This window comes from Aethalodelphis obliquidens, unplaced genomic scaffold (assembly GCF_003676395.1).
Source record: "Aethalodelphis obliquidens isolate GAN/ISIS:26980383/991018 unplaced genomic scaffold, ASM367639v1 scaffold2, whole genome shotgun sequence".
NCBI lineage: Eukaryota > Metazoa > Chordata > Mammalia > Artiodactyla > Delphinidae > Aethalodelphis > Aethalodelphis obliquidens.
The window spans coordinates 26638283-26660807 of record NW_020837946.1 but is presented as its reverse complement, the minus strand read 5'-3'; the positions used below and the strand labels follow the sequence as shown (position 1 = coordinate 26660807).

General features: G+C 39.8%; 1 protein-coding gene across 2 annotated transcripts in view; it reads left to right on the top strand.

Moving 5' to 3' along the window:
* UNC80 (unc-80 subunit of NALCN channel complex) overlaps positions 1–22525 on the top strand; it is a 237999-nt gene that overhangs the window by 207438 nt on the left and 8036 nt on the right. Inside the window, exons 51-60 of one of the 2 annotated variants that reach the window (XM_027122575.1) lie at positions 802–1002; positions 3159–3282; positions 4241–4366; positions 5608–5731; positions 6474–6680; positions 10351–10535; positions 11147–11312; positions 12665–12844; positions 17142–17280; positions 19760–19816. In XM_027122575.1, the coding sequence (XP_026978376.1) occupies positions 802–1002; positions 3159–3282; positions 4241–4366; positions 5608–5731; positions 6474–6680; positions 10351–10535; positions 11147–11312; positions 12665–12844; positions 17142–17280; positions 19760–19816 (1509 nt within the window). The remainder of the gene's footprint in view (positions 1–801; positions 1003–3158; positions 3283–4240; positions 4367–5607; positions 5732–6473; positions 6681–10350; positions 10536–11146; positions 11313–12664; positions 12845–17141; positions 17281–19759; positions 19817–22525) is intronic. The other variant, XM_027122582.1, reaches the window with a different exon arrangement.

Here is a 22525-nt window from a genome sequence, read left to right as displayed (position 1 = left end):
TGAATCCTCCATCCATGGCACTAGTCACACAGAGCAATTGTAGAGCAGTCCATGTGGTAGAGGGGCAAGGGCCTAGCTCTGATTCCTATACCAGAGTGCCTGTCAGAATCACCTGGGGTGCTCTTAAACTGTAGTTCTTTTTAAGCATTTGTCCTGTCTCTCTTGGAGTAATCAAAAGGACTTCTTATTAAAATGCTATAGTTAATACATGGAAAAAAAGGAACGATACAATATTACCATTGTACTACTTCTGATGAGTTGAGGAATCTGTGCAGTGATCACTAGTAGCCACTGACATCATGAAGAGTGACAGCTGGGAATCACGTACGTCCTGAGGAAAGTACACATCGCCTATGAAGGACACATACCAGAAAATCAAAACCTAATCTGATCTAGCCCCTGGATCTAACTACCAATTGAATTACATACAGGAGAAATAGGATAAATTAAATGACACCATGGAGATTCAGCAAAATCCAGAGTGCAGGAAATGCTACAGGACCAACAGCTAATTTCTCCAACAAATAAATTACTAGATGTCAAAACAAGAGCAGAAGAGGGGGAACCTACACATTGAAAAGACTTAAGAGATATATCAACCAACTGAAATGTATGGGCCTTATTGTGTCCAGGTTTGTTTTTTAAAACGTTTATTTACAAGTTATGAGATAATGTGCCAGAATGTTCCCAGTTTAGGGAGTCAGTGTGCTGGAAGGAGGGTGATTAACATGATGCTGTGTGGGAAAATTCTCATGGTGGCTTTCTAAGCTTATTCTTTAAAAACAAAACAAAACATTTTAGGTTGGCAGAAATTGCACACTCCCTTCTGAAGTTGGCACCATACGACACCCAGACAATGGAGAGCCGTGGGCTTCGACGCTACATCATGGAGATGCTCCCTATCACCGACTGGACCGCCGAGGCAGTGAGGCCGGCCCTTATCCTCATTTTAAAGAGACTGGATAGGATGTTCAACAAAATTCATAAGATGCCTACTTTGAGGTGAGGAGGCCTCCTAGTCAGCTGTTGGTATTACAAGCTTCAAACTTCAAGTTTGTCGTTTGTGAAGGTGGTGGATCAATCCGCAGTTGAATGAATGGCTCAAAAGTGTTCGGTTGGTTATATGTGCAGAGCTAATCAGGTATACGAAAGCATAAGTAGCAGGGTCTATATTTTGAGGAAATAACATATTCTTCAAAAAACTATATTTATCTTGAAAAATCTATTCACTTCTTAGCTATCAGTTTCCTTATCTGACACACATAAGAAATTCAATGTGTATCCTTCAATTCCTTTTAAAGTAAGGCAAGCTATGCCTTATAAATTAAACAACTAAGGAGAGAAGAAAAATTAGCTTGATGTTCAAAAATGTGTATTTAGCATAGTATTTTAGGTACCAGTTTATAGAAATGCCAAGCTTTACAATAATCAGTGAAGCAGCAGCTAAAGAGCTCTCAGGGTTGATAACAAATACCTAATTTTCACCTTTTCACCTAATTCAGGTGGTACTAAATCAATGTTATTGCCACTTGCCCTCCACTCAGTGGCCTGAAATATCAGTTGGTAGCCCTTCTGTGAGCAGACGCCTCCGAACCAGGCTACCTGGAGTTCTGAGCCCAGTTTGGAAACCTATAGCCACAGTGAGAAGATACATCAATTGATAAATGCTAATAAACCCACTAGTTTGGAAATTTCCACTTTGGGTTAGTGAGACCATTTTCTGTCCTGTTAAACTAAACCCCAAATCAATGCAACTCTTGCCCAAGAATCTGTAGCATTTACTGTTCAATTTGTCAGAACTTTTCCAGGTTTTATCCTGTGCTCTTTTCATTTATGCAGCCATCAGAAGCTGTTGAATTTATTAAAAAGAAATTGAAAGATTTTATTCTAATAATGGACAGTTTGATCCTATATTCTTTTCTACCGTGATGATGGATGCCTATATGTTATTTCAAGGTTATTTATTTTAGTAGCATAGAAATGAGTATCCTTAAAGCACTCCTATTTTCTTTAGTGGTCCCAGTGGAACATCTGTGCCTATTGGCAAATGGCCAGTCTTATAAATCTCACAAGGGTGTGTTAAAATAACGTTTCTTCTAAAGATGTTAACATCTCCATAGGCTAACTCATTTGTCATATAACTAAACCCATTATAAAGAACAGCAGTTTCCTAAAAGTAGACGTCTGGATAAATTCATAGACTTGATTAATTGTAGGCAGTTTTCTTGGTGTGCATACTGTGAATTTGGGGTTGCCTTGCATTTAATTTCTTCAGGTGATCTCAGTTCAACAAGAGAAATGTTGACTGAACCTAACCTGTAGGTTACTTGAGCATCAGGAATGTCAACATAGCCTCATGTATGAACGTTTCCATTTTGTCATTGTAGAGATTTCAATTTGGTAGGCAATATAAGCTTAGAAATTCTTTCCAAGAAATAGCATTGATCTCAGTAAAGCCCAACTTGTTTATTTAGGGGGCCACAGAAACGACTCTTCAGTATTGAGACAATTACAGACCAGATTGTTTTCTATTACAGAAAATCTCATATTCATCTAATTGGGTTATGTATACCACCATTTATACTACCATAGAATGTAGCCCCAAAATATCATTTTTTAGGAGGCAAAGAAAGAACACTTTTTAAATAGACTGTTTTCCTCTAATGCCATCTTTTTGGCAAGAGTTAAGCCATATAAATCTAATTAGTTTCAGTCTGGTATAAAAGCTGATGAGATCAACTGTAGTCTGATAAAAAAACATTTCAGAAACACAGCCTATAGTCAAATTAGTTCTACTGGGAGTAATGAATCCTATGATGGGTTTCCTAAAATGGTAGTCTCATACCCTCTCTCATAGTTAAAACCAGGAAACTTGAAATGCCACCCATTCATCATCTCTGTTTTTTCTTCAATAGATTTTGTCTCATTAGTCGAGTGGGGCAGGAGTGCCTCTGCTACGTTTTCAGTATCCTCTTCCCTTCCTAATGTGCTCTGTACTTTTGGAACAACGTGGGTAAACTTCCTCCCCTCTGAAGCATTTTGTTGTCTCAGACACCCATCCTGTCTTAGATGGCGTCAGAATCACTGTCTCATTCACTCGTTTCAGACAGTCTCCAGAAGGGAGCCACGCTGCTAATGGCTCCTATATTGTATTCCAGGCGACAGGTTGAGTGGGAGCCTGCCAGCAATTTGATTGAAGGGGTTTGTTTGACACTTCAGAGGCAGCCAATCATATCCTTCCTGCCTCACCTTAGGTCACTGATCAATGTCTGTGTCAATCTGGTGAGTAGCCAAGTGGCAATCTTATGAAACTTTACAAAATTTAACTCTGCTATTGATTTCTCTGAATTGAAGATTTACAGGTCAACCTATCTACCTACACACCTACCCATGAAAACAGACGGCTCAGGTGACACTGAAAATAGTGAGGTACATTTCAAGGTAGTGTGTGGGGAGATCAAGGGGCCCGTCCCTCTACAGATGGGATTTTGGTGTGCTGCTTCCCACGCACTACTTTGACAATTGACCTCTTCAAGTTGCGCTGAGAGTTGAGGGCTGCCAGTTGGAGAGTGGGGTGGCGGGAGACTGCACAATTGGCTAGAAGTTGAAGTAGTCTGGGGTGGGGGAGATTAAAATGCAAAGAGGATTTTTTTTTCTTTCTTAGTGAAAAATCACATTATGGGTTGGCCAGTCTAGGATTTACATGAAAACAAAAAATTTTTTATCAGTTACGTAATATCTAGAGTCTGGTCCTGACAAGGTTTTGTACAATGTGGAAACCGTGGTAGAGCATTTCATTGAATAGAATCTGCTGCTTAGCTAATTGAGCAATAAATCTGTAGCTGGAATGCCTAGCACAAGTAGAGCTCTTGCCATCATCATCGTTGTCAGTATTTGCTCCATCAAAGAATGTTGATTGCATTCCTTTGAGTCCGCAAGTAAGTATGTCCAGTCTCCTGCTTAGAACAATTTTGGGTTCATCTCTCATTATTTACATAGTTAGTTATGAGCAACATTCTACAAAACCTTGGCTGAATCCAGGGTAATCGTTTGATCTGACTCCAGACATTACATGCCTTCAAAAGAAGGCAACACGAACAGATTGAAAGTAACATGCCCAACCTTCAAATTTTTTATTATCATTATCATTATTTTTATTATTATTGACTGAGACTCCCTTACTACAGTTGCATGAAATTGCAATAGTCAAGGCTGGTCATGTGCTCTGTTTGTATTTCAGGTGATGGGAGTGGTAGGACCCTCCAGTGTTGCTGATGGATTACCCCTTCTTCATCTCAGCCCTTATCTCTCACCACCTCTGCCCTTCAGCACAGCTGTTGTCCGGCTTGTAGCATTGCAGATACAGGTGTGACTGCCTTACCTGTTTGTCACGCTCATTACGTTGCTGGTTGAGGCACCTGATCATGGTGTTCTCTTTTATTTTTCTGCAAAGGCTGGGCAAAATCTGTGAAACAGAAGTGTAAACATCTCCAGACTTTTACAGTTTTGGAGCTTCAGCCCTGAGCTTGGTCCTAAAGTTGTGCTTCTGTAATTCTTCTTGAGATCTCAAAAATAGCAGAGTCATTTAGTCCTGCCACAACCTCAGGAGCCGCTTCCGTCGTTGAAAACGTGTGTCAGTACCTTAGGAAAATAATGGTTCACAGATAATCAGCTCACAATTGTTAATTAAAAGAGGCAGTAATGTTCAAAGTCCGGTTTTAAATTATTTGCAGAAAGAATTGCAGTAAAAAAAATTCAAATATTATTACTAGACTTTGAATATCTTAATTTTCTTTAATGGTTGTGGGCTGAATATTGCGGGTGCTTTTTTTTAATCATTTTTCTCCCACTTCTTTTATTTCCTAAAATTAAAATAATCATTCCCAAAGCAAAAAAGTATAGAATGCCAATTTCCCTGCCTATTTCTGTGTGTCACCTAACTTTAAAGAGTGAGAAATCACCAGAAAGCTTTCTGACCAATGGGAAGTATAGAATGGCTATAAATGGATAACCGACCCATCCATTATCTGACAACCAAGCTTGATGGTCCATCATCCAGAGAATGGTTAGATGATGGAAAAGAGATTAAGCAAGCGCTGTGGCTACCAGGCAGAAGGGAAATAAAGACATCCCTAAAGTGATACATTTTGACAACACGTATACAGAGATCATTTATTTCTTTTTATATTGTCTGTTGCTTTCTGGCTTGAAGAAGGTCTTATACAGGGGAGAGGATTTTTAAATAACTCCCCAATGGAGCAGGTGGCAAGTTCTCCTTTTCTTTGGTCACTATGATATTTATTGGTGGACACATGGATAAAATGAATGGGGAAGTGCGGTTGTTTTGTACCAGACTATACGTGTCATGATTTTTCATTTGATATTCAAGATGTTGCTGTTTCTTAGGTATATAGCTCTCCATTATGTCAAACAAATGGTAAAGTATCGGTTTGGGGTGAATCTTGGACGCTGCACAGATGACAGTTGAACTCCTAGTTTGCAGGTGCAGCCATCAGGGAGTCCCCGTCTCCTCCATGCTGTGTAAAAACAAACAGACTGAATGGGTGAGGGGGTCCATTAATCTTTTTTTCTATTATTGCTGCACAGGCTTTAAAAGAAGATTTTCCTTTAAGTCATGTGATCTCCCCATTCACCAATCAAGAGCGAAGGGAGGGGATGCTTTTAAATCTGCTCATCCCATTTGTGCTCACAGTAGGATCTGGAAGCAAAGGTCTGATTAATTTAACTAAAGGAAACTTATCATTGTTGTTGTGTTTTCTTAAGTGTCAGGCTGTTATTTCTTCCTTTTCCCATGAAGGCCGTCACTGAAGTTGAGCTGAATGATTTAAACAAGGGTATCTTAGGAAATAAGAGTTTTTCTTTCTTTTCAGTTTAGCTGCCCTTGGTCAAGACTGTCTCTGCTCCACTTAGAAGATACATCCTATTTAAAAGCATTTCAGTGCAGCAAAAATCAGGAGAGCATTGTTTCAATTAAGAAAATGGTATTAACTGAAGTACAGGATGATGTGAATTGACAGAGAATGGACTGGATAACCTACTGACACTAGGTTTAGTGTAAATCCTGCCACTGTCACTAAATTCCAATATGTTTTCATTACTCTTACTTCTTGGGGGATTTTTTCTTTTAGGAAAAGTTTATCTCAAACATAAAGACAGTGCATTATGAGTATTTGAGCAGAAAAAAATAAACAGAAAAGAGATTGAAATGGTAAGCGGGAGATTTGGCTAAGAGCAGGGACCATTGGGTGCTGACTACGGAGGAGACACCCAGTACCAGGAGCGCTGCTTCTGTCCATAGGAGAAGCTGTACTTGGTGGGGAAGGCACTCGAATTTCTAGGGTGTTCTAGTTTGGAATTGGAGAAAGAGCTGAATTTTTCTGTGTCTAACGTGGAAAGTCTACCTTGTGACTTGCTTTTCTTTCCACTTCCTCCTTACAAACTCTGCCCGGCAGATAGCCCATGGCTGGAGCAGCCTGAGGTGCAGCTGCTACTGCAGACAGTCATTAATGTGCTCCTGCCTCCACGGATCATCAGCACGTCCAGAAGCAAGAGCTTCATGTTGGAGAGCTCCCCCGCTCACTGCTCCACCCCCGGGGATGCAGGCAAAGACCTGCGCAGGGAAGGGCTGGCAGAGTCCACCAGCCAAGCAGCATACTTGGGTGGGTACTTCTCTCTAGATAGGTAGGTAGGTAGATAGATAGATAGATAGATAGAGAAATAGAGAAATAGAAAGATATAGATATATGCACACATATGTATATGTATACATGTATATATGTATATACATATTTACTTATTTAGTTATGTTCCACCTTGACTCAAAAAGTATTTTATTTTTATTTTTTTTACATCTTTATTGGAGTATAGTTGCTTTACAATGGTGTGTTCGTTTCTGCTTTATAACAAAGTGAATCAGCCATACATATACATATGTCCCCATATCTCCTCCCTCTTGCGTCTCCCTCCCTCCCACCCTCCCTATCCCACTCCTGTAGGTGGTCACAAAGCACTGAGCTGATCTCCGTGTGCTATGCGGCTGCTTCCCACTAGCTATCTGTTTTATGTTTGGTAGTGTATATATGTCCATGCCACTCTCTCGCTTTGTCACAGCTTACCCTTCCCCCTCCCCATGTCCTCAAGTCCATGCTCTACAAAAAGTATTTTAAAAGACCTCAATCCAGAAAGTATTTAGAGAAGCCACTTCAGCACGTACAAAGCATCACCCTTGACTTCTACCTTCCCATTACCCTGTCCCTGCTGTGACTGGGTGGAGTACTAATAAGTATTCGACCATTCCATGTGACCCATGGAATACTAACAGCTACTCCTTGACTAGAATGAACTAAGCTGGGGAGAAATGACCACTGTTGCCACAGCACTGAGACTAAGGAGTACTGGCAACAGAAAATCTCAAAAGGAGGAAGCTGAAAAAAATCTTGCCTGACATTTTTCAATTCACCAAAGCAGACCTTGGTGGGGAGTATAAGATGAAAGCAGACACAATGGTAAAAACAGGTTCTTCAGGTCCTTGGAGTTTGGAGTGTGTGTGTGTGTGTGTGTGTGTGTGTGTGTGTGTGTGTGGCGGGGGGATGTTTGGACTGCATTACTGAGGAATGTATTTCAAAATGATGTGATTGACAATGAGAATAAAAAAGGAAAAAAAGAAACAAGGCTGCATGTGCATAGGACTTGCCCGTGTGGGGCATGGTGGCCAGAGACGTGAGGTTGTAGGGTTCAGATAAAATCTAGATTCTGACACAGAGCCCTGCATGAGGTTTAGGACTGTACAGAGGATGCTGGGAAAAGAGACCTTAGCATGTAAGACAGGGATAGGAGAAAACACTTAACGGGTAACTATCTTCAGTTCTCTCCACTTTCTGCCTTTTCTTAAAAACTGAAGTAGAGTTGATTTACAGTGTTGTGTTAGTTTCAAGTGTGTAGCAAAGTTATTCAATCATACATACATACATAACTTTTTTTTCAGATTCTTTTCCCTTATAGGTTATTACAAAATATTGAATATAGTTCTTTGTGCTGTACAGTAGGTCCTTCCTTGTTATCTATTTTATGTATAGTAATTTGTATAGGTTAATCCCAAACTCCTAATTCATCCCTCCCCCCTTCCCCTCTGGTAACCATAAGTTTATTTTCTATGTCTTTGGGTCTATCTGTTTTGTATATAAGTTTATTTGTATCATTTTTTTAGGTTCCACACATATAAGTGATATCATATGATATTTGTCTTTCTCTGACTTACTTCACGTAGTATGATATTCTCTAGGTCCATCCATGCTGCAGCAAATGGCATTATTTCATTCTCTTTATGGCTGAGTAATATTCCATTGTATAAATATATCTCATCTTTACCCATTCATCTGTCGATGGACATTTAGGCTGCTTCCGTGTCTTGGCTATTATAAATAGTGCTGCTATGAACATTGGGGTGCATGTATCTTTTCGAATTATGGTTTTCTCCAGATGTATGTCCAGGAGTGGGATTGCAGGATCATATGGTAGCTCTATTTTTAGTTTTTTAAGGAAGCTCTGTACTGTTCTCCATAGTGGCTGTACCGGCTAACATTCCCACCAACAATGTAGGAGGGTTCCTTTTTTTCCACACCCTCTCCAGCATTTATTTGTAGACTTTTTGATGATAGTCATTCCAACTGGTGTGAGGTGACACCTCGTAGTTTTGATTTGCATTTCGCTAATTAGCGATGTTGAGCATCTTTTCATGTACCTTTTGGTCATCTGTATGTCTTCTTTGGAGAAATGTCTATTTAGATCTTCTGCCCATTTTTTGATGGGGTGTTTTTTTTTTTTTTTTCTATTTTCTGCTTTTTTAATGAAGGTGAATCCTTTGGTTACTTGGCCAGGCTACTGGACCTCTATTTTAAATTTATTTTTACCTTTATTCTGAGCATTTAGTGTGCACTAACGAGTGTTTTCTATACTTTACATTATCGTCACTTTGAATCCTCACAACAACTCCAAGAAGTACATATTCTCACTTTAGGAAGGAAGAGGCTAAGCCCCAGAAAGGTTGAATAACTTACCTAAAGTCACACTGTCAATAAGTAGCAGAGCCAAATTTCAGATCGAATCCCTCCAGCACCAGAATCCCTGAGCCCTTTGCTATCCTGTCTGTGTGTTGGGCTGTTGCTGGTGAAGGTGGAAAGCAGAAAGGCAGAAGCCCAAAGAAGGCCAACAGGCACATAACAGGTAGAAATGTCACCAGGATCAGGGTAGGGTTAGAGGAGTGTTGCTTTTTGTTCATATGTTTGTTATGATGAGGGAGAGGAATAGGGGTGAGTAGATGCGGAAGGAAGAATCTTACATCTCTCTCTGTGTTATATGACCTGGTTTTCCCCTGGAAGTGCCCTAAATAGACGGTAAAGGTGTAGGTGACTCCTGAGGGCTTTAGGGAATTGGATTTCTATGTGTCTTCTAGATGCTGAGATGGGCCTTAAGACGTGATGAAGAAGGCCCAGGTTCCCTTGACTGACCCATGGGAGACCCTGTGGGGAGAGCCAGGTGGTAGAGGAAGCCCTCACCATAATCTCTGATGTTTTTACAATATTCTGGTTTGTCCTGACACACTGTTTGGGAAATCTGATTCCTGAAAATAAATTTTAAAATGTAGATTGTGACAAGGCTGCCAGAATCTGGAAGAAAAGAGATATTGTTCAAGAAATCCAATACGGTTTAGCAAGAGACATCGTGAGAGGTGGAGGAGGGAAGATAGTGTTTTCTTTTCTGGAAGGATTTACTGGTTACTCTGGGGAAAAGTTTAGGATGGAATCAGGAAGGGAGTAGGAAGGGGAAGGACTACTTTTTTAAACTTTATGCATTTCTGCACGGTCTTGATTTTGCTTTTATTAGCAAGAATATATTATCTCTGAGCTTAAAAGAAAAATATTTTAAAACACCCATGTTTTAGTTTCAGATGTGAGTAATACGCTGATATTACCATGAAGCCACTATGACAAAACTCTTAGAAGCATTAGCCACACATCATGTTTATACCACATTTCCCTTTCCATTCTGTGAAGAGCTTTGGTCTGTATTTTCCAAAATAGTAGTTAAATGCACTTAAGAAAGATATATGTGTTCTCTTAATCAGAATCAAAGCATGTTTACCATAGAAATTTCTGTCTTGATGTCAGAACACTGTCAGTCAGGAGTACGCTCAAGTCTTTCGAAACATAGAGTTTAGACATTTAGAAATTAGATGCGTAAAAAGGCTGTGGATGTGGGCAGCTGGATGTGGGCAGGGTTCCTCCGAAGCACAGGTCTGCAGGCTCACTTGTGTCTTTTCCTGGTGTGAAGCGCTGAAGGTGATTCTCGTCTGCTTTGAGAGGCAGCTCGGCAGCCAGTGGTACTGGCTGAGCCTCCAGGTGAAGGAGATGGCCCTGAGGAAGGTCGGCGGCCTGGCCCTGTGGGACTTCCTCGACTTCATCGTGCGGACCCGCATCCCCATCTTCGTGCTCTTGCGCCCTTTCATCCAGTGCAAGGTGTGCTTCTCCTCCAGGAAGTGACAAGCCCCGCGAATGTGCTGCTTTCCAGAGCAGGGCAGGATGACAGCAGCAGTCTCGGGGCATGTGCTATATAGCTAGTCAGGAGGACGCGTTAATACCATGCTTGACGAGAAATCAGCCCAAACAGGTATCCCTGAGGATAAAATTTCATGTTAGAAGTACCTTCACAGTAAGAGCTTAATTAACGTCGGTGAAACTTTGCCCTCTCCCCATTTACCAACCACCCCCCCCCCCCCAAGAAACAAAGATTGACTGGATAAAAAAGATCTGAAGAATGGTCTCTTGTCTTCAGGGGCATGACTGAGATCTGATTTTAAATAAACATGGGGAAAAATGAGATAGTTAAGGCATGTTTTTCCTCTGAGACCCTCAGTATTCATCTGCTCTTTTATTCTTTTCGTGCCTCGATTTCCGGGCGCTGTGATTCAAAACAACATATTGATTAAGCACTTCCTAAGCACTGTTCTAAGAACTTTGTATGCGTTACCTTATTTAAGCTTCGCCACCAACTATGAAATAGATACAATAATTAGCTCATTTTACAGATGAGAAAATTGAGGACCTGAGAATCTATGCCTTCCTTTCAGCTTCTGGCCCAACCAGCAGAGAACCACGAAGAGCTTTCTGCCCGACAACATATCGCTGACCAGCTGGAACGGCGTTTCATTCCACGCCCTCTGTGTAAGAGCTCCCTCATTGCTGAGTTCAACAGTGAACTAAAAATTCTAAAAGAGGCAGTTCACAGTGGATCAGGTAAGTATGCAAGGGGTATTTTCAATTTGTTTTACTCGTGGAACTTACAACCTACAAAAAATGCCTCTTTTTCCAGGTCACTGCTCTTTTTGGAGCCAAGTATGCATTAGCCATTTCGGTACAACTGGTAGATTTGACCCTGTGATCCTTGTCAACAACAAAACAAATCCAGGGGGATGTCATAAGAGTTTCATTGTATTCCTTTTCTGAATATTTTATTTTCAATCTTTATTTCAGTAGTTCGGCTTTTTCTAGAATATTTACCTAGGGGGGAAAACCTATTTTAATTCTTACCTTCATTTCCGTTTTGAAAAGGAAGAGGGAACTCATTCATTGAGTGTCTGTTATATGATAGATTATTTCATAGCTGTTATTTAATCCACACAAATACCTGCAAGATGCATAACTGAAAGTCTGCTTATAGAATGAAGAAACTGAGACTCAATAGAGGTTAAATAACTTACACACAAAGACAGTGACACCAGTGAGGGGACTTAAAACTGGGTCTGTATGATTGATGATAAAATTCACAAATTGGAGGGAGAGAGGGTTGAATAAAAACCGGCAGGCTAGTTTACATTATCCAAAAGATTTTCTTTGGGAATGTATTGTTTACTTTTATAATTATATTAATTGCAGGTCACCAAGGAAGGAAAATAAATCATTATCTGCCATTAGAGGGCAGTCATTACCCATAAGTAGAAGACTGTCATCCATGTGGCTTTTTTTTTCCTTTCTAAAACTTTTAGGGTTGTTCTCAATGTATTAAAGACCAGAAAACTGACAAATACAATCTTGGTGAAATCTACTCAGGGCCATTCAAATGTTCTGCTTTATAATAAAATAATATAACATAGAACCAAGGGGGTGTTTTATAAATTGTAATCTCCAGAAAAGGGGAATAAGAACACAGTTTTAATTATGTATTCTAATTTTGGTTGTAAGGTTCCTTTCAGACAATGTATTTATTACTTCTATATGCTTGGGTCAGGTAACGTACATTTCTCAGTGAAAAAATGAATTTGCATTCTGCCAGCCTTGGAAAATAAAACTGAAAAACAATGACAGAGGGAGCAACATCAAAACATTTTATATTGTTAGAGATATTCTGTTCCCCCAAGAAAATTATTCAATTATAAGTACATCAGTGGCCAATTCTCTCTTTTTTTTTTTCTTCCCACCATTTTCAGTTCCATTTGCTACTTTGTCCTAAAGATCATCTATCTGGGACATACTATTTGAATGACCTTTCCTTAAAAAAATATAAGTTGTCTGGGAGGAGCTTGAAGCTAGCATTTGTTTTCTTTCAAGATCCTCACCATGGATTTTCTTTGGTCTCTCAACCCCACTAGCCTACCAAGGGAAGACATCCATCAGCACCGTGGGTACCTCCACCTCTGCTTACCGCCTGAGCCTGGCCACCATGTCACGCTCCAACACAGGCACCGGCACAGTCTGGGAGCAGGACAGTGAGCCGTCCCAGCAGGCTTCACAGGACACCCTGAGTCGAACTGATGAGGAAGATGAGGAAAGTAGGTCACCCTGCAGAATCTGGGGTGGTGGGAGGTGGGAGGTCATGTGTGACACAGCTTGGCCATGTGCATGAGGGCTTGGGAAGGATTTCTACCTTCCTGACCTTTCTCAGTTCTGATCCTCTGGTCGTTTTTACAAAAAGGATTTAAAATGGAATTGTGACTGATCCCATGACTTCCAATGCCTGCTTTTCTATAAATTCCTTGATATCCTTGGTCATTTGGTAGGAGTTCAGGCAAAAAGTAAATCTTTTTTTTTTTTTACATCTTTATTGGAGTATAATTGCTTTACAATGGTGTGTTAGTTTCTGCTTTATAACAAAGTGAATCAGTTATACATATACATATGTCCCCATATCTCTTCCCTCTTGCATCTCCCTCCCTCCCACCCTCCCTATCCCACCCCTCTAGGTGGTCACAAAGCACCGAGCTGATCTCCCTGTGCTATGCGGCTGCTTCCCACTAGCTATCTACCTTACGTTTGGTAGTGTATATATGTCCATGCCTCTCTCTCGCTTTGTCACAGCTTACACTTCCCCCTCCCCATATCCTCAAGTCCATTCTCTAGTAGGTCTGTGTCTTTATTCCTGTCCTACAAAAAGTAAATCTTTAGTGACCCCTAAGTTTTCTTTGAGCTTATGTATTCAACCTTTTCACTAACTCATTTAAATTGTAGTTAAGTAACGAAGGGGAGTGTTTATTCCCCTTTCTCCTGGCCATCTTGCTTAGAAGGTCAGTCAGTACTTACATGACCCGATTGGGCAAGGAAAAGTGAGCACTGCATATGCTTATGACTCAGAAAAGACCAGCCAGCTATATTATCTAGAGTGTAAAGCAGCAGACTGTCTCGAGGGCATACAACCCAATTTGAGTTAAGAGCGTCCCCAGTAACTGAGGCAGCCAGGAGCTTCTAAAGATTTGGTGAAATGAGGGAAAATCCAGTTAAGAACACGCTTCCATATATATGCATAATAGTTTTAAAAAGTAAAAGGTGAAAGGTTTCATAAATACCCCTGTCATTTAATGTTTTTTTAACTGTATCGATTATTTTCCAGTTGTGTTTCAAAGACACTCTGATACAACATTTAGAGCAAAGTGTACTGTCAATGCCTTATGAAAACAAAATCTAGATCTTCACTCAGAGCCCCTCTGTACCAAACAACAACAAAAAGCCGCACTCTGGGACTTCCCTGGTGGCGCAGTGGTTAAGAATCCGCCTGCCAATGCAGGGGACACAGGTTCGAGCCCAGGTCGGGGAAAATCTCACATGCCGTGGAGCAACTAAGCCCGTGTGCCACAACAACTGAGCCTGTGCTCTAGAGCCCGCGAGCCACAACTACCGAGCCTACGTGCTGCAACTACCGAACCCCGTGTGCCTAGAGCCCGTGCTCCGCAACAAGAGAAGCCACTGCAAGGAGAAGCCCGCACACTGCAACAAAAGTAACCCCTGCTCACCGCAACCAGAAAAAACCCGTGTGCAGCAATGAAGACCCAACGCAGCCAAAAATAAATAATTTTTTTTAAAAAGCTGCACTCTGAACCAAATTAAATAGAGTTGAGGTTAGAATTTTAATTAAGATGAATGAAAGTATTTTAATACCCTACTACAGTTGGATGTGTAGGAGAAGGAAAGAAATAACTGCTCTGTCAAAGCACGCATCAGTGGACTTCCCTGGTGGTGCAGTGGTTAAGAATCTGCCTGCCAGTGCAGGGGACACGGGTTCGAGCCCTGGTCCTGGAAGATCCCACATGCCGCCGAGCAACTAAGCCCGTGTGCCACAACTACTGAGCCTGTGAACCACAACTACTGAGCCCAAGTGCCACAACTACTGAAGCCCACATGCCTAGAGCCTGTGCTCTGCAACAAGAGAAGCCACCCGATGAGAAGCCTGCAAATTGCAACAAAGAGTAGCCCCCGCTCGCCGTAACTAGAGAAAAGCCGGTGCGCAGCAACAAAGACCCAGGGCAGCCAAAATTAAAATTTAATTAATTAAAAAAAATTTTTTTAAAAAGCACACCTCAGTAATATTTCCAGATTTAGTTTCAGGGTTAAGTAAATAACAAAGTGATAATCATACTGTTCTGCACCAGACCTACAGACATATTTGTTTTGAAATCATTGCTCATGGAAATAATCCTAAAATTATAATTAGGGAAATCATGAAAGACCTTGACGAAAAAAAAATAATGAGAGAGATAAGGATCAGCAGTTCGAATATTCAATATAAGTCCTAGTAATAGTCCAGAACTTAAAGTAATATCTATTTTTCTTTAATGGTTGAAGTAGTCTCTCCCAGAAAATTTTTAAATATGGCAAACGATAACAACCTCTCTTTAATAAAGCTACATATATTTTGCAAGTAACCTTATGAATTAGAGGATGACCAAGCCAGTAGGAAGGAAGTAGAGAAGAAAAGTAGAGAAGACATAAACAGAGATAGCAATGACCAAAGGCCAACACTCATACACTTACAAGTATGCAAGTTTTTGCTAATATCTCTGCTCTCAAACATCACAACCATCCAATGACAACAGGGTTGCTAACACACAATGTGGTGTGATTGTGATGTGGGTGTGTATTAATTTATAAGGTGGGGTATGAAAGCTAGAGGGTTGACACCTTTGAATTAAACATTTTTTCCATTCAATCATCAAACCTGTATTAGGACCTAGCAGGAACAAGATGAGGAATAAGAAAGTATGAGAAAGATATATTCTCTGCTCTCTAAAATCTTAGATATAGTCTTGTAGAGGAGATGACAGACATTTTTGATAAAGAACACTTAACAAAAGTGTAAATGAGGGACTTCCCTGGTGGTCCAGTGGTTAGGACTTCGCCTTCCAATGCAGGGGATGTGGGTTCAATCCCTGGTCGGGGAGCTAAGATCCCACATGCCTCACGGCCAAAAAAACCAAAACATAAAACAGAAGCAATATTGTAACAAATTCAATAAAGACTTTAAAAATGATCCACATCAAAAAAGTCTTTAAAAAAAAAAAAGAGTGAATCACACAGCACATGATTAATCACCAAACAAATATTGAAGGAGTAAGTGTTAAGTGATAATGAGTTTGGATAAGAGAGAAAAAAGTCAATGGAATTTCAGAAAGGTCTTAGTAGAAATAGCTCAATCTACCCTACCACATTTTTTTCATGTTTTTAGGACACATTTGATTATTCTCTTCTCTATGAACACATCTAAAAAGGAAATACCATTCTATAACAAGAATCCACTTCAAGTCAGTTATATAGCAAATTAAAATTTTTAGCACCTTTCGTATTCACCTCTTTGGTTTGAAATAAATTTCACTAGAAATATGACCACTTGGGATATTTTAAATAAATGATGTCAGACAACCTTACATGGTAGCATAAGTTCACCAAAATTCTATGTCAGTCAAGATGTGTTTTCTGTTCAGTTACAAACAATATTTGCTCACTGAGAATGAGGTCTCCTTGTCACAAATTATTGTGCTAAAGTTATTTTCATATGGATTTGAATACATTAATTTCAGCTTCTATGGAGAAAGCAAGACTGCTTCAAACTTTAAATTTAGGTTAAAATAAGCACTTGTTTCTGAACTTTATAGGTTTTTAAATATTTTTCCAATAAATACCTGAAATAGTCTTTCCCTCAGCAGTCTAAAAATCATGAAATGTACTGAATGTAGTGTTTGAATTTCAAAAATGCTTCATTTGTTCAATAACAAAGTCCCTTACTGAACTATTTCTGGAATGTTTAAAAATTATAGTCCAGCTTTTCTGAAATCTTTAATTTGCAGATGCCCCTTGATTTTTACAAATAACCTACTTGTAGAAATGGACAAGAAGTTTACATATATTTCAGGAAGGCTGTTTGAGGGTGGGAGATTTGTAGATGGGAAGAATTATCCTTCATCCCTTTGTGCAGATTAAAAACCAAGCCCCCAAAGGTCTTTTTTTTTTTTTCAAGATGGAGATACATTCATGAAGTTTTACTGAAGCTGTTTCCCTCGCCCAAACGAAGTAACCAGTCACTTTAACTCAAAGTTCTGTTCGTATTCTCAAAATGACACTGTTCAGTAACCCTAGAGGCTCAGCTGTTAAAGTCTCTGGTTTTATAAAAATAGCGAAGATGTTTCTTAAGGCCCCAAAGGTCTTAGTTTTGAATCTGCACAAAGGGATGGATGGTAATTTAGCTTTAGATACTGCCCTAAGTTTGCATACAAGCCGAGGATGGAGCCCAAGTACAAAGATGGTCTGGGTTTCCTGGTCCACATCACAGTTTCCTAACACTCCCTTCTCTGGCCCTTTCAGATGACTCTGTCAGCATGCCCAGTGTGGTAAGTGAACAAGAAGCTTACCTCCTGAGTGCCATTGGAAGGAGGCGGTTCTCCAGCCATGTCTCCAGCATGTCTGCACCTCAGGCTGAGGTGGGCATGTTACCCAGCCAAAGGTAAAGAGCCACGGATATGTTATACTCTGCCTTTGGGGGCAAAGGTAGACGTTCTGAAAACTCACTCCTGTTATTCTAAAAAAGGACTAAAGAGAAGCAAACAATCAGTGTTGTTAAGTAGACCATTCAAACAACTTTTCAACGAGGGTTGCACAGGCAACAACTTGCGGAGAGTTTTCTAAGCCAGGCCAGTAGAAGGGATCTCAATTTCTGATCCAAACATTGTTTCTCCTTAAAATTTTTCTATAAACAGATACATGGTCTTCTTCCATGGTCTTCTTTCAGATGACATTCTTGTATTTCAGCTATAACATCAGCTAAGCTAATAATGAGTACCTGGCAAGTGTATAGGACTAGCTTGATATATGTGGTAGTTTAGACTTCTGGTGTATCGTCAGTATTTAGTTGGAGGTAGTGATGCTTAACCAAGCAGAAGAAGACCTATGCCACTATGTGTGATGTTGGGCAGGTCATTTAACAGGAGCCCACTGTTTTCTCCTCTGTGAAATGAGAGGTTAGCTAAAGTTGGTCTTTGAGGTAACTTCTCTACCTAGAGAGTTTTATGTTTCCATAGCTAAACTCTTTAAAACATTTTCTTTGGTGTTCTCTGCCCTCTAAGAATATAGATTTAAAACTTTATATATATAGTTTACCATATATATGGTTATATAGGAAATGATCTGACATAAGAAATAAAACATTATCTACTTCAGAGGCAGTATTTTTACTTCAGAAACTGAATTCTTTAAAAGAATCTGTCTTATGTGTTTTTTATCTAGTTTGTTGTTTATTCTTATTACCTATAGAGTCATTGTGGTATAACTTATACACGGAGAATAAGAACAATCAGGGCACATTCTAATGATCAGATAAAATTAGTTTATGTGCAGAAATAATTACCCTAGATCTATATCCTTTAGCAAATCACTCCTGAACTGTACAGATGAAATAAAATTTGTGAAATAAAGCCAAACTTTGGAGAATATTGAAAAAATAGGGGGAAATGATAAAAGATTAATAAGTAAATTGCATACTTAAAAAGAAAGCATTATTTATGTACTACTGAGTTATTACAAAAATTGCTAGTATATAAGGATTACTGTCATTGTAAGAGATTGCTTTACCTACCATTTGGTAATTTCTCTTTGAAAAGGACGTCTTATAAATAAAATATATGAACAAAATCAGAGCCAAACTATAGAATATCCAAAAAAAGATGTAAAGCCATACAAGCAGTTAATACTGCTAAGTGGTTATTTATGTTTAATTGCTAGAAAAGTGCAAACTTTTATCAAGAATAAACGAAGACTATCTAGCAGTCTGTCTAAAAGTCTAAATTAGGGAATTTTAAGTAAAGAGTTTTTTGGTTATTTACCTAAAATAACTAGGCCATCAATTCCCTTTGTACATATCCATTAAGGAGTTATCTCATTTCTGGGGAGAAAATTTGTTCTATTACGGATATACTAGAAATCCAGAAAAATAATATAGTTAAACCCTCTGGGCTAGGGAAGGTAATTATGTCTCTGTGTGTGAGGGAAAGCCTCTTTCTGGGGATGGTTGCTATTTTTACAGTGTACAATTAGGTGAACAGCAGTTCTCTAGAGGCGGGCACTCCAATTTTCTAAATTGTTTAATTCCATCCATTTTAACAACTATTTATTGAGTGCCTCGTGAGTACTTAGCTCAGTGCCAGGCACTGAAGGAAAGGGAGAGAAAGTATAACACAGTTTCTGTTCACAAATTCCCAAATCAGTGTGATCCAAATAAATCGATAAACTAATTATTCTTTCACCAACCTGACGGGTTTCTTCTTTTGACATTTACAATTCAGTCACTAGAGGATGGAGTGAGGACGTAAATGCGAGTTCCATGTGAATTTTCCAGGGTTATCTTCCTTCCATTTGTTTACTTGCATTTTCACTGCAAAATTAGCAGGTGAAGTCGGGTTCTTTCTTTGCTTTTCTTAATGGCATCAGTTCCAAGAGTTGGGTTGTGGCAGTTCATGGTAAGTGGTTTCTGTGTGATCATGTCATAAGACACAAGAAAGAAGCAGGATCCTAATCGACGAAACATCTGTACATACGATAGGTGAAAAATCATAACCACGCAGCCAGATGGTTACCAAAGGAATGATAGTTTTGTCCTCTACAGATTCGTTCTGCGGTGCGTTCCAGAGCTCCCATGTCCATTCGGAGCTCGTTTTAAGTCCCAACTCTTGACCAATAAATAGATCACTCACTCCTCTGAGAGTCGTATCCACCCAAAGCCCCTCCTCCCCGTTGGCTTGAGTCCTAGGTCTTGACAAACCCAGCACAAGGTGAAATGGTTGACTGTCTCCTTTTCCTTCCTGGTTCTGTTAAATTTATTTATTTATTTTTGGTCCTTGGAAGCAGAAAAATGCATGCTTTTTTTCTTTTTCTTTTATTTGTTTGCATTTTCTTTCCCTAAATGCTTCATCTCCCTACCCCTCCTGCAGTGAACCTAATGTCCTCGATGACTCCCAGGGCCTGGCCGCCGAGGGCAGCCTCTCTAGGTACAGTGTCAACGCTACCTGTGTATTGGTGTCTGTGCTGGGAAACGAGCTGTTCCCTGTCTCCTCTGTCTCTCTGTCTCCTCTCGCCCCGTCTTGACATCGATTTCCATTCCTTGCCCTTTGTTGCTCATAAACACACGAGCCTGGAAGTCAAAGGTGTAGCCTCCTTTATTTTCAGCTTCAGAGCTCAATCAGAGATGGCCTAAAAAGTTAACTTTAAAAAAAAAAAAAAAACTTCCTGGAGTTCTCCTAGGGGCTTATCCCATGGACTGTCTCAGGAGTTTGATATGCAAAATGTTAAATTTATCCCACCTATCATTTTCTCCCCTGCTGATATTCCTTAAGAAACATTTTTTTCAGAAGCCTTTTCATACAACTCCCCATCATTAGGAAGCCTCAGTCCAGACAGGTCTTTCAGCTAATACCGTGGATGATAAGAAAACAGTGATGCTATAATAAGAATACCAATGTCAGTACGATTTATATAATTCCCTCTCTTTGATGCATGCAGCATGACAGGCTATTATAGTAGCTTGTTCAAACAACACTTACATAAAGAATGTCTATCCCACCACGAGGATGACCACCAAATTTGCCATGAAATATCAGACACAAACATTTCTTGGTGAGAGAAGTCTTACGATGCGAACAATGTAATGGCTTAGCTATTGGTTTAAAGCTTCAGAAAGGGGGACTGCACCTTTAACACTCAGTTAAACCACGGCAAACATTCCTAATTTTGTGCTGTTGATTCACACCTCTCAACTAATCCTCATTAGGGGTAATGCTTCTTGTTCTTGCTAAGGGTGCCTTTGTTCCATCTCAAGATAAAATATTCCCTTTCAGGTTTGCATTATATAGTGAGTTGCATCCGTGTTTATTGCTTTATCACAAAGACGAGGAAATGTTGAGAGGCCGTTCCTGTGAAAGGTTGTCCTTTGTTTTCTTTGCATCTTGTTCAGATTTCACATTTTCTTCCACAGTTGAAAATGGGAAATTTATTCCATCATCTGGTGTATCTTTTTTTTAACTGGCCCCGTAATTCATGACATTCATTTGTGTTTGCGAGCCCCTGCCTGGACAGGTCAGTCTCTTATTGGTGGTAAATGTGGAAGTGCTGCAGAGTGCAGGCTTAATTCCATTACCGAGAGCTTTGGGGATGAGGAAGAATGCAGCAGTCCTTAGGGAGGTTTCCCTTCCTTGTTCACAGTGTTGGAAGAGCTCTGAACCAAGCCTAGCACTGTGACCACTGGTTTCAAAGCATTCATTTGTTTAATGCTGAATATTACATACAAGACAGGAGAACCTAGTTAGGAAGATGATTTCAATGTCCTGTTGAGAGTAGAAAGTATTAAAGCAGACTTCCATTGGGCTGACTTTGTCCCGGGCCTTTTCTAATTAGGCCAAATTCTATTCTTGCTGAGTAAAATGCTAGTCTGGGGTTGCTGAGAGAAGGCAGGAGTTTGAGTTGATTTTTATAAATTCTCCCAAGGACTTGGCTCTCTCTGGCAGGCTTAAGGGTTCAAATGACTGATCTGGAGTTGTCTAAACCAATCCAATCTGCTCTGGGTCCAGTGTTGATAGGAACAAACCCAAAGTTCTTGCTATCTGAGGGTGGTTCAGAGCCAAAACTGTAGGTTTTATCTACAGTTGAATTAGTCGCTCATGGGAGAACACTGATGACTGTTTTAGATCATCTGTTGTTGATCTGTTACTCCTGTAACTGGTGTGTTTTAGTTCTGGGCGTCAGTCACCTGGATTCATTTGTGGTCATTAAGAAACCAGAAAATGAGGCACTCACTTTGGATTCTAAATAATTCTGTAAATGCAGAGGCGTTCCAACAGCCGTAGCACGTCCACCTTTGCCATACACTGCAAATCATACCTCTTGAATTCCATCATGTCACCAAGTTCTCTTTGGAGGAGAGGAACTTTGGGCATTTACTAAGAGGTGGGTTTATAAAATAGGATATAGATTTCTTATATTTGGTTTCCAGGCTTTCTTATTTTTGGCATGAAACTTCTTTGTGCTGCAGACTCTTAAAATCCTAAAGAAGCAGTAAGACATTAACAATGTAAGTTACATTTAGCACATACCTGAGCACTCAGGACCTAAAAGACACCCCGAGTAATCCTAAGGAAAACCTGACTCCAAAGCTTAAAGAATATCAGTAAGCAAGCATGCCTAATGGAAAGTAATAAACCCCGTTCCTCCTCACAACCCCACATTTTGATAAACTTTCTGGGGATTGGCTTTTGAAAGAGCACTTGTTTTAGGCAAAATGGGCAAGTTGGTCTGAGGGCTAAATGAGGAAGAGACCAGGATAATAGTATAACCTGATGAATAGGTGGAAACCAATAAAAATTTTGCAGACCTTTAGAAAATTTCTTCTAGGATTTTTCTTGAACCTGTGCTAGCTGGTTTCTTATAAAGATTCATGGCAAGAAGTATAAGCCTGTTAGAATCACTATGCTGAGAAAAAAATGTTGTCTTTTGGAAATGAATAAACTGCAATAATATTTCATGGAAGAATTCTCTTTAAGAGTGTTGCTCTTGGAAGTACAGAAACTTCATTGTAGTTCTTCCCTCCCTGTACCCACCCACAAGTACACACACCATGGACCATATTTTCTCTCCAGAAGTATATAGACATACAAAAAGTTATTCAAGCACTTAGGCCTAGAAGTTTATACTTGAGAGTTAAATTT